At 37.9% G+C, this 13,223-nt stretch overlaps 1 protein-coding gene across 13 annotated transcripts in view; it reads right to left on the bottom strand.

The window, feature by feature from the left end:
* Positions 1-13,223, bottom strand: part of MCF2 (MCF.2 cell line derived transforming sequence) — a 128,518-nt gene that overhangs the window by 15,589 nt on the left and 99,706 nt on the right. For 12 of the 13 annotated variants that reach the window (XM_070066954.1, XM_070066951.1, XM_070066950.1 and 9 more), the window contains 4 exons: positions 11,431-11,652; positions 7,863-7,955; positions 6,054-6,132; positions 5,121-5,190 (listed from right to left, as the gene is read on the bottom strand). In XM_070066954.1, coding sequence (XP_069923055.1) covers positions 5,121-5,190; positions 6,054-6,132; positions 7,863-7,955; positions 11,431-11,652 — 464 coding nt within the window. Of the gene's footprint in view, positions 1-5,116; positions 5,191-6,053; positions 6,133-7,862; positions 7,956-11,430; positions 11,653-13,223 lie in introns of those variants that run through there. The other variant, XM_070066959.1, reaches the window with a different exon arrangement.

A 13,223-nucleotide genomic window follows, 5' to 3' on the forward strand; every position in this document is an offset into this window, starting at 1 on the left:
AAAAGAATTATCAGAAATTACTACAAAGAGATGTATGCCAATAACCTGGGCAACCTAGAAAAAATGGACAGATTCCTGAACACATACAGCCTACCTAAATTGAACCATGAAGACACAGAAAACCTAAACAGACCCATACCCAAGACAGAAATTGAGCCATTTTAAAAGGCCTTCCCAACAAAGAAAAGTCCAGGACTCAATGACTTCACTGTTGAATTCTAACAGACATTTAAAGAAGAACAAACTCCACTTCTTCTCAAATTATTCAAAACAATTGAAAGAGTGGGAATCCTCCCAAATCCTCTCTATTAAGCCAGCATCACCTTAATTCCTAAACCTGAAATAGATGCATCAGAGAAATTGAACTACAGACCAATTTTTCCTGATGAACATAGATGCAAAAATCCTCAATAAATTTCTGGCCAATCCAATCCAACAACACATCAGAAATATCCCAGCTGGACCAAGTAGGATTTATCCATGGTATGCAGAGATGGTTCAACACTTGCAAATCAATGTGATACATCACATTAACAAATTGAAAAACAAAAACTACATGATTATCTAAACAAAGGCAGAGAAAGCATTTGACAAAATACAACACCCTTTCATGATGAAAACTTTAAGCAAATTGGGTTTAGAAGGAACATCACTCAACACAATCAAGGCAATTTATGAGAAACCCACGGGCAGCACCATATTGAATGGGGAAACGTTGGAAGCATTCCCACTGAGACCTAGTACAAGATAAGGATGCCCATTCTCACCATTGCTATAAAATACAGCCCTGGAAGTTTTAGCTAGAACCATTAAGCAAGAAAAAAAGGAATTGAAGGGATAGAAATTGGGACAGAGGAAGTCAAATTATCCCTATTTGCAGATTATATGATTCTATATAAAAGGGATCCAAAAGACTCCATTAAGAGACTATTGGAACTCATAGAAGAGTTTAGGAAACTAGCAGGATATAAAGTCAGTACACAAAAATCAACAGACTTTTTATACACAGACAATGCTATGGCTGAGAAAGAACTTCTAAGATCAATCCCATTCACAATAGCAACCAAAAAAATCAAATACCTTGGAATAAATTTAACCAAGGAAGTCAAAGATCTCTACAATGAGAATTATAAGACATTAAAGAAAGAAGAAGATATTAAAAAATGGAAAAATCTTCCATGTTCATTGATTGGAAGAATCAATATTGTCAAAGTGTCCATTCTTCCAAAAGCAATTTACAGATATATGTGCTACCAATCAAAATACCAAAGACATCCTTCCCAGATCTAGAAAAAAATGGTGCTGAAATTCATTGTAGCCACAGGAGACCTCGAATAGCTAAAGCAATATCATACAACAAAAATGAAGCTGGATCTTAAGACATACTACAAGGCAGTTATAAACAAAACAGCATATATAGACATATGGACCAAAATAGAAACACCAGAAATCAATCCAAACATCTACAACCAACTTGTATTTGACCAAAGAGCTAAAACCACTCCCTGGAGCAAGGACAGTCTTTTCAACATATGGTAATGGGAAAACTGGATTTCCACATGTAGAAGTATGAAGCAAGACCCCCAACTTACCCATTACATAAAAATCAATTCAAAATGAATTAAAGATATAAATCTATGACCTGACACCATCAAATTAATTGAGAACATTGGAGAAATCCTGCAAGACATTAGCACAGGCAAAGAATTCCTGGAAAATACCCCAGAGGAACAGGCAGCCAAAGCCAAAATTAACAAATGAAATTACTTCAAATTGAGAAGCTTCTGTACTGCAAAAGAAACAGTCAAGAAAGTGAAGAGACAACCAACAAAATGGGAGAAATTATTTGCAAACTATACAACTGATAAAGGATTAATAACCAGAATCTACAGAGATTAAGAATCTCCACAACAACAAAACAAAAAACCCAATTAAGAGATGGGCCAAGAATCTAAACAGACATTTTTCAAAAGAGGAAATCCAAATGGCCAACAGACACATGAAAAAATGTTCGTGATCACTAGCCATCAGGGAAATGCAAATCAAAACCACAATGAGGTTTCACCTCACCCTGGTTATAATGTCTTACATACAGAAATCAACTAACAATAGATGCTGGCGAGGATGTTGGGGAAAATGCACACTAATCCATTGTTGGTGGGAATGCAAACTGGTAAAGCCACTATGGAAGTCAGTTTGGAGATTCCTCAGAACCTGAATATAGAACTACCATATGACCCAGCCATCCCACTACTGGGAATTTAACCAAGGGAAATGTAATCAGTGAACAAAAGAGCTATCTGCACCTCCATGTTTATTGCAGCTCAATTCACAATAGCTAAGACATGGAATCAACCTAAATGCCCATCAACGGTAGACTGGATAAAGAAATTATGGGATTTTTACCCTATGGAATACTACACAGCAGTTTAAAAAAATGAAACCTGGTCATTTGCAACAAAATGGAGGAATCTGGAAAACATCATGCTGAGTGAAATAAGCCAGTCCCAAAGGGACAAATACTATGTGTTCTCCCTAATCTGTGAGAACTAATAGAGCACCTAAAATGAAAGCTGTAGAAGTGAAATTAACACTTTGAGAAATAATGACTTGAACAGCCCTCATATTGACTGTCGAGGAAAAGTTTTTTTATTTTTATATATTTATTTTTTATTTTTAAATTTTTTTCTCTTCTTCATAATCATATATATATATATATATATATATATATATATATGAAGTCAATTGAAAATAGATCTCATTAAAAAATAAGAGGAGGGGCACCAGCACTGGGGCTCACTTGGTTAATCCTCCACCTGCGGCGCTGGTATCCCATATGAGCGCTGGGTTCTAGTCCCGGTTGCTCCTCCTCCACTCCAGCTCTCTGCTGTGGCCCAGGAAGGCAGTGGAGGATGGCCCAAGTGCTTGGGCGCCTGCACCTGCATGGGAGACCAGTAGGAAGCACCTGGATCCTGGCTTTGGATTGGCGCAGCACCAGCTGTAGTGGCCATTTGGGGGGTGAACCAGTGGAAGGAAGACCTTTCTCTCTGTCTCTCTCTCTCTCACTGTCTAACTCTATCTGTCAAGTAAAGAGGAGTAATAAGACAGGGAGGAGGAAGTTTGTAACTGTAAAGCTGTAAATTGCCATCTTAATTGTTATAGTGATCATATTAAGTGTTAAAGTGAACATATACATAGGATTAAATGTTAAAGAGACCATATAAATAACATCAAGTACCTGGTAATAATTATAGACAGAATCAAAAAGGAGGGAATGTCCAACACGGGAAGCAGTCCATACAGCAGACTCATAGAATCACAATCACTTTAAGTAACATTCTGACCTCAGAATCAGCCCTTAAGGCATTTGGATCTGGCTGAAAAGCCCATGAGAACAATTCAGACATGGAAAGCCAAGACACTATGGCAAAAAATATCCTACATGAAGGATCTCTGTGAATGTGATCCCAGTGGTAAGAAGGGGCCATTAAAGAAGGATGTACTTTCCTCTGAAAGGAGGAAAGAACTTCCACTTTGCTTATGGCCTTGTCTGAATACTGACAGAGTTTGTTGTCATAAAAGGCTTTAATAGCCTCAGAAGATCATGGAAAGAACCCTAGGTGATCACTGACGTCATAAATAAGAGTGTTAATTGTTAAATTAACAACAGAAGTCACTGTGCACTTACTCCCCATGTAGGACTTCTGTCCTTAATGAGTTTTGCTATGAGAATTAACTGCAAAACTTGTTTTCAAATAGTGCTTTTTATGTTGTGTGTGTGTGTGTGTGAAAACTGTTGAAATCTTTACCTAGTATGGAGTTGGTCTTCTGTATATAAAGTTAATTAAAAATGAATCTTAATGAAGAACACAATGGGAGAGGGAGTAGGTGGTGGTGCGGGAGTGGGGGTGAGAGGGTGGGTATGGGGAGAAAAATCACTGTATTCCTAAAGTTGGACCTATTAAAATTATGTTCATTAAATACAAACTTTTAAAAAAGTTATATTTTAGGTGCCCCAGGGTCTCTTTATATATGGAAAGTACACTCTAGGTTGCTTTACAAAATAAAAATTTACTCTACTGAAAGATTAAAAAAAAAAACAGTGTTTCTAATAGGTCATTCTATGATCACTGAACCATACTGCATGGTGAATCTCTGTTTCAGGGATTTGGAATCAGTGTGGTAATTCTTTCTGCATATATGCAAATGTTCTATGGTAAATCTAAATTTTAGAATTCCTGGCCGGTGCCACGGCCCAATAGGAAGTCCTCCACCTAGCAGCGCCGGCACACCGGGTTCTAGTCCCGGTCGGGGCACCGGATTCTGTCCCGGTTGCCCCTCTTCCAGGCCAGCTCTCTGCTATGGCCCGGGAGTGCAGTGGAGGATGGCCCAAGTCCTTGGGCCCTGCACTCCATGGGAGACCAGGAGAAGCACCTGGCTCCTACCTTCGGATCAGCACAGTGCGCCAGTTGGCCGTGGCGGCCATTGGAGGGTGAACCAACAGCAAAAGGAAGACCTTTCTCTCTGTCTCTCTCTCTCGCTATCCACTCTGCCTGTCAAAAAAAAATTCCTAGAGCTGGAAAACAGAGATACCATCACTAAATCAGCAGCTAAGATTGCCACAGTCCTTAAGGCCATCCTGCTTTCTGTCTCAGTTCCCTCTCAGGAGCCACATCTCCTCTTTATGTAGAAAGAGAAATCAAATCCATAGCATGTAAGTCTCTATCAAGGGATTGCAAAGCTGTGAGCCACTCCTTCATCTGCTGTGTTCACATATTCTCCCAGTTCTCTTATGCCAATCAGATCATAGATGAACAAAAAATAATTTGAAGAAAAAGATGTGAGTGCAAACACCTAACGTTAGCCTACATGCAATATGTCCCATGATGTACTAAAAACAAAGCATTCATAATCATGTTTAAAAATCATCCCAAGGGAAGATTGTTAGGGCAATCGTGCTTCAATCAGGCTAGAACTGAGAAAATGATGTATTTATGGAATTAGATGAATAACTGTTAAAATGGTGGGTGGTTATTTTCTGAGACACTTTAATTATATTGTTTAATATTACACATGGAAAAAAAGAAGGCAGGAGTGACATTTCTGAAATTATCACTTACTCGTCTTCATTCTGCTGTGGAGAAAACTGATGCTGTTCTATCAATTGATTCTGTTGCTTTTGTTTTTCAGCTGTGAGATAAAATAAAGCTTATATGAGCATCATTCAGCAGTTACACTTCCAACTTGCTCAAAGCCAGAGACTTTCACACACACACACACACACACACACACAGCATTCCCATTAGAGTTAATGTTTAGGAAATTGGAATAATCAGAAGGAAAATCAGTTCCGAGGTGGATTTTGAAAAGTTTTGAATAATGAAATATTGTATACAAGAAGTTCAAGTTTAGAACTAGAGCCAGCCCCTATCACAACATTACAAGACACAGATTATTGGAGGTCCTGGGGAGAGTCACATCTTGGGGAAGACTTGGAAATTAATAGCCGATTACTAGTCAAGCACTAGATTTCATTTTCCAATGAAAAGTTCATTCTCCAAAATAATTTAAACAACCCTCTGAATCTCAATTTCCTATGAATTAATTTAACAGATTATTTCATTATAAATAGTATAAAGTTAATATCAGCTCCATTTCCTATAAAATCTTTCACCAAATCTAAATTAATAAGCTATTATTGGGGGCCGGCACTGTGGCTCACTTGGCTAATCCTCCGCCTGCGGCACCGGCACCAGCATCCCATACAGGTTCTAGTCTCGGCTGTTCCTCTTCCAGTCCAGCTCTTTACCGTGGCCTGGGAGGGCAGTGGAGAATGGCCCAAGTGCTTGGGCCCCTGCACCCGCGTGGGAGACCAGGAGGAAGCACCTGGCTCCTGGCTTCGGATCGGTGCAGCACCGGCCATAGTGGCCATTTGGGGTGTGAACCAATGGAAGGAAGACCTTTCTATCTCTCTCTCTCACTGTCTAACGCTATATGTCAAAAAAAATAATCTATTATTGTACATCTTCTGAAGAATAGATATCTCAATTTACCTGTCACAAGTTCCTGTTGTTTCAACAAAATATTTCTTATTTCTTTTAACCATGACATCTTCACATCTACATTTGGAGCCTAAAGTTTGAAAAAAAAAAATGAGGGGCATGTTTCTTTTTAAAAAGGACACTTCGCAATTAAAATTTAATTAGGTGTATCAAGCATGATCTACCCTCTAAAACACCATATTCAAATTCTAACCTTTTGAGTCTTTAAACTTCTAAGAAGCAAATCACTTAACTATCTGATTAGAGGAAATAATACAGTCAATACTGCTTTTAAGTTGCTATTAAGTAATGGAATACTAATGCTCTGGTAAAATGCAAAATATAATGTCACTTTTTTTTTTGCAAAAGGACTCTTAAAAATATAAACATTGTCAGCCTTGTGGTGCAGAGGGTTAAGCCACCACTTATGACGCCAATAGTCCATATCTTAGTGCTGGTTTGAATCTCAGCAGCTCCGCTTTTAGTCCAGTTTCCTGCTAATGCACCTGAGAATGCAGCAGATGATAGATGCCCCAAGTATTTGGGTTCCTGCCACTGACATGGGAGACCCAGATGGAGTTTTTGGCTCCTGGGTTTGGCCTGGCCCAGTCCTGGCTGTTGCAGGCATTTGGAGAGTAAACCAGTAGACATAAGATCTCTCTGTCTCTGTGTGAGTGTGTGTGTCACTCTGCCTTTTGAATAATAAACAAAAAACCCTTTTTTAAAAGATTTATTTATTTTAAGGCAGAGTGACAGAGAGAGAGAGAGAGAGAGAAACTCCATCCACTGGTTCACTCCTCAAAGTAGTCACTACTGCTGGGGCTGGGCCAAGCCAAAGCTCGGAATGGAACTTCATTTGGGTCTCCCATGTGGGTGGCATGGGCCCAAGTCCTTGGCCACCTGCTGCTTTCCCAGGCCCATTAGCAGGGAGCTGGATCAGAAGTGGAGTAACCAGGACTGGAACTAGTGTCCACATGAGATGCTGGCATCACAGGTAGCAGCTTAACCTGTTGTGCCACAACATCGGGTTATCAAATAAATGTTTTTAAAAGTTAAATAAAACATATTTTATGTTTAATTTTCATGAGATAAAAATAAGATTTTGCAGATATTCCTGAAAATAAAATCCATTATACAATAATCTTAATGACTAATGAAAGTGTCCTTAAATATCTTATTCCTTGCTAGATAACTTTTTTAAATGATATAAAGCTCATTACCCTAAGTGACACAAGAAAATGCATTTTTGTGGTTTCTAGTCACCTAGTACAGAATTAAAACCAACAAAAACATTGAGCATTTTCAGCACATAACAGCACATTGACCAATCACAAAGCACTACAATTACTAATTGAATATGTGATGACAACATCTTCTTGAAATGTTCTGATTCGTTTCCCCTTCCTTAAAACAGGTTGGACCTTCCAACACAACTGGCCAGGGCTTTAATCATGCATATTCATTAGAAGCAGGGAGCTGTTCTGAATTGTCACATTTCCATGTTTTATAATCAGGTATCCTTTTAATACTGAGCACAAGAGCAACTCCTTCCTAGAACTTGAAAAACTTGATGGTGACAGAGAAGCACCTGCCATGCTGTCAGATATTGTTGATAACTCTCCAGGTATATTAACAGTTGAAAACTTAAAGTCCTAGAAAATACCATAGATATAACTCAACTAAAAAACATGATTTTCAAATTACCTACATAAAAAGCATAAGAACTTTTCAAATGTCACCTAAATTATTTATGTTTGCAAATTCAGAATTTTTTAGCTTTCTGCAGGTTAGTGTTTCTAGAATAACTTTCAAATGACCAACCTGGACAATATAAATTTCTTCCTTCTCACCATACCAGATTTCAAACTTGCGGTTATCACCTTTTACATACTCAGTGATTCCAACTTCATCCATCTACAATAAATAAGTCAAAATTCTTATAAGCATTTTATTTGAATATAAAATTTCATTAAATCTATCCTATAATATTCTAAATGAAACAGAATTTCTAATTTGGGAAAAATATGTATTTTATATTCAACAAACATGACATGATAAGTACAACCATGAACAAAAGTGTTTATATTGAACTATTCACTTTGAGTTCCTATTGCAATCCAGTGTTTGACACAAATGTATTACATGTAAAAACCCAAGTAGTCTATCTTAGATTGAATTTCCTTATAAATTAACTGTACATTATTAAAACAAAGTATTTTGTCAAACACAGAATTAATTAAACATCAGTAAGAAAAGCCACCCAATATTAAATGGTTATTTTAAATAATTATTTGCTAGATCAGTTAAACTTACAAAATGTTACTTATGTCTACATAAGCCCTGGGAGTTACAAACATCCAGTTTATGGGGCAGAGGAGAACCTGCCAGGTACAGAAGAAACCTTTATTTCCACCAATCCCTCTGCTTTCTAAGAAATCAAATCATCTGTCATGGGACAGTGGTATCTTCTTGTAGCCAGTGAAACTTTGAATGCACTTTTTCTTCCATAACCACAGCTCTTATTCTCTTCCATATGATTGTGCAAAGCATAAACACTTCCATGTTCTTTCATTTGCTGCTAATGACCCAGTTAAATCCTTTCTGAACAACTTCAATCATTCTTTTTTGGTTATTTTCTGCCTTTTCTCTTTTCTTTCAATTCCTACCTAATTATCCAGAGGAATATTTCAGTCTCTGTTCAATTTATGAGCCCCCTAAAAGACCTTGGTGAGAGCTGATATGCATTAAAGGTAGTGGTAGGGAGACGCCCTTGTCAAGGAAAAGGTAAGCAATATAGGAATCACAGAGTCTACACAGAGACATACACCCTAGATGTAGTCAAGAGTTAAATTCAGATGTCTCAAATATTTTTATACTCTTACACTACAACTCTAACTTATCTACTGCTGTTCAAACACCAAGATTTAAAATTAATAATAATATTTCATTCAATCTTTAAAAATTAAGTGTTTTTTTCCATGGCATGTTCTTACCTTAACAGCATGGTGAGCTAGAAAACACATAGGCTTTGGAGTCAAAGAGGCCTATGTTGGAATTCCATCTCTACCACTCACTAGCTATATGTCATGATGCAAATTGTTTACCTTTTCTGAACCACAGTTTCTTTGACTATAAAATGGGAAGAATACCTATTTCATAGAGTTGAAATAAGGATTAAATAGCATACACTAAATGCATATGAGTTTTTAAAATATGAATTTGCTTTCTACCATTTCCCTTATTTGAATTGCAATAGTTTATTGTTTTTCATTATAAACATGTAGTATATCATTATTGACTAAATCGACTTTTTTGAGTTGCACTTGAAATCTAGTCATTATATCTGGCACATCTTAAGCACTATGCACATGTTAGACAACTAAAAAATATATGGTAATGATAAATGTATGAACTGAGAAATCTAGAGATATCAGATCTCTCTATCTAATTAACTGTGGCCTTAGGGCTTTTCTTTGAGCATTAGCAGCCCAATTAAAATGCAGCACCAGGTTATTAGAAAGTACATAGCAAGGCCTAAAGATTTCATCACAGTATGATATAGGCAAGGTAAGAATCCATGTAAAGTCAGAGAGAAGTTGCTTAGCAGTAAATTATTTGCACTGATCTTTCCTCTATCAAAGAGAGACTCTGAAACCAACAATCCTATTTTTTGTTGGTTAACAGAGTAACTGGTGATGCTAGCAATTGCTAAATGCTGGAATCTCATGATAGTTAAAGAAAAGGAAGTAAGCATAGTGAGGCCTAAGAAATACCCTTAATTTTCAAATGAGTTGGGGGCACCATCATTTTCCCAGGAATTCTAGTCTGAAACTTTGTAGGCATCATTGTCAATGACCAATCTTTTTTAGTAAGGATATTAGGCATTACTGGAGAAACCAAAGAACTGGACAGATTTTCTTCCTTCAAATGTCAAGTGTTATTTACTTCCTGTACTAAGTCATCAAGGCCATATGTCTACCTTCCATTGAAATGTTTCTTACATCCATCCCACCCTCCATTTCCATGGTAATCATTGTGGCTCCCATTCTCATTACTTCGTTCTCATGACTTCAATCTCATATCAGTCTTTTCTTACTTTAATGTACTCAAGAAACATTCTGTTGGCATGCCTATTTCTGTGACCAATTAAAGGTGAAACAGAAAATCAGTACAAGTCAGAAATCCTACTCTAATTAGTAATTGGGTCACCCTATAAGTAAAATATGAATCAAAAAAATTTGGGTCAAGCTTGTCTATGAAAGTAAAGTACCTTCCCAAGGAATAGGTATATAGACAGCAAGAGATCTGAACTTTGGTTCTCAATCAAAGTGCATTAGAGACATAAAAGATCCTTAGTGACTTGGGGGCTTAGAGGTGGACTGCTAGTATCAAAGGGCAACCAAGTATTTATGATGAAAACAGAATTTTAAAGAAGCTATGAAGCTTCTGTGGGTTCATCAGTGAAGCAGTTAGGGCAAGAATTCTGCCTAGTAGTTAACACATAAGTTTGGAGTGCCTCAATTAGATTACTGGCTACCATTCCTGATTCCAGATTCCTTCCAATGCAGAACTGGGGGGAGGCAGGTGGCAATTCATGCAGTTAGGTCCTACCTCCCACATAAGAGACCCCAGGTTGAATTCTGGCTCCTGGCTCCAACCATAGGCCCAGCATTTTGGGGAGTGAAACAGTAAATGGAATACTCTCCATAATTTCAAACAGAATGCCATGTAGGCCAGCGCCGCGGCTCACTAGGCTAATCCTCCGCCTGCGGCACTGGCACCCCAGGTTCTAGTCCCGGTTGGGGCACCGTATTCTGTCCCGGTTGCTCCTCTTGCAGTCTAGCTCTTTGCTGTGGCCTGGGAGTGCAGTGGAGGATGGCCCAGGTCCTTAGGTCCTGCACCCACATGGGAGACCAGGAGGAAGCACCTGGCTCCTGGCTTTGGATCAGCGCAGCGCGCCTGCCATAAGGCGCCAGCCATAGTGGCCACTTGGGGGGTGAACCAACGGAAAAAGGAAGACCTTTCTCTCTGTCTCTCTCTCTCTCACACTGTCTAACTCTGCCTGTTAAAAGAAAAAAAAGGAAAAAAGGAAAAGAAAAAAAAGAATGCTATGGAGTCCCCTTGAGGACTGCACAGGATTCCAGTGATAGAGGAAAGGAAAGGAATGAAAGCTCTGCATTGCCTCACTGCTGTTTTCAAGCTTTATCCGACTTACACATAAGACTTCCACTTAAGTGTTTTCAAAACAAAGAAGTGTGAAGCTGAAGTATAAAAACTACTAATTTGATCCAAAAGAGCATACCACCTGGAATATATATACATGTGTTCACACATATATGCATGCATGCATATTAAACACTATTACATTACATAATTGAAATTGCCTTACTTTCAAACAGTGCTTAAAACTGTAGGATGGATATCTATCAGACCCTTCTCCAGTTTCAACACGCCTTTTACAAAAAACAACTGCTTTTTCATACAAGAAAATATGTCGCTGCATTGGTTTGAATCTAGCAAAATCCTTCATTTTTGTAGGACCTTTCTTGTGTCCTATCCAAACACTGAATCCACCTTGCATTATCATCTTGCCCAGCTCATTTAAGTTTCCCTAGAATGCAAAAATCAAAACACATTAGTAAAATGCTATATTCAGATCTCTAATGTCAACATTTTAGTGTTCAGGTTGAGCTACTAAAATCCTGAAGCATAATTTATGATTTTTTAAAAACATAATTACATCTTAGAATACTACATAGTGGTTAAAAAAAAAAAACAAAATCTGGTCATTTGCAACAAAATGGAGGAATCTGGAAAACATCATGCTGAGTGAAATAAGCCAGTCCCAAAGGGACAAATATCATAGGTTCTCCCTGATCTGTGATAACTAACAGAACACCCAAAAGGAAACCTGTAGAAGTGAAATTAACACTATGAGAAGCAATGACTTGAACATCCCCATGGACTTACCCCTAAGGGTAGAGCTAAAAACTTGTCATGGACTCCAAATCCCATTAAGCTGGGTGGTACTAATGCCATCTTACATATTAAAGTGATCATATGAGTGTGTAACTGATCATATAGTAAAAGGACCATATAAATAAGACCAATGTCAGATAATAACAATAGATAGAATTGAAAAGGAGAGAATGAGCCAACATGAGAAGCAGGCCACACCACAGACTCATAGAAAGATAAATGACCTAAACAGCACTCCAACCTCAGAATCAGCCCATAAAGTCATTTGGATCTGGCTGAAAAGCCCACGAGATCATTTCAGGCATGGAAAGCCAAGACACTGTGGCAAAAAAATTATCTACATGAAGGATTTCTGTGAGTGAGATCCTAGTGGAAAGAACGCGTCATCAAAGAAGGATGTATTTTTCTCTGAAGGGAGGAGAGAACTTCCAATTTGCCCGACATCCCTGTCTAAATACTGATGGAGTTTGTGGACTCAAAAGACTTCCATAGCCTTGGCAGCTCATGACAAGAGCCTCGGGTGATCACTGATGTCCTAAATGAGAGTGTCAATTGTTAAATCAACAACAGAAGTCACTGAGCACTAAGTTCCCATGCAGGACCTCTTTCCTTAATGTGTTGTACTATGAGAATTAACAGTAAAACTTGTCTTCAAACAATACTTTATACTTTGTGTGTTTGTGTAGATGCAAACTGTTGAAGTCTTTACTTAGTATAGAGTTGATATTCTGTATATAAAGATAATTAAAAATGAATCTTATGAAGAATGGGATGGGAGAGGGAGTAGGAGATGGGACAGGAATGGGGATGCAAGGGCGGGTATGGGAGGAAGAACCACTATATTCCTAAAGCTGTACTTATGAAATTTGTATCCATTAAATAAAAGATCTGTAAAAAAATTAACTACATCTTTTAAATTAAAACATAAATGCATAGGTACAAAAGTATTGTGGGAGTGAGGGATAATAGAACCTTTCTCTTTCCTTACTTCATATTCTATTTTTGTGGAGGTTTTTTGCCTAGCATAATTTGCCTTATCTTTTCCTCAATCCTGATTGGTACTTATCCCTACTAGATGGCTAATCTGTTAGAGGCTGCAAAGTCCAAAGATCTCATAGATTTTTTTCCCTTATCTATTCTGCTAAAGCAGCAATTGTAGGACAACACATATCCTTAGCTGAATGAGACATTCCTTCATGTAAG

Source organism: Oryctolagus cuniculus, chromosome X (assembly GCF_964237555.1).
Source record: "Oryctolagus cuniculus chromosome X, mOryCun1.1, whole genome shotgun sequence".
Classification (NCBI taxonomy): domain Eukaryota; kingdom Metazoa; phylum Chordata; class Mammalia; order Lagomorpha; family Leporidae; genus Oryctolagus; species Oryctolagus cuniculus.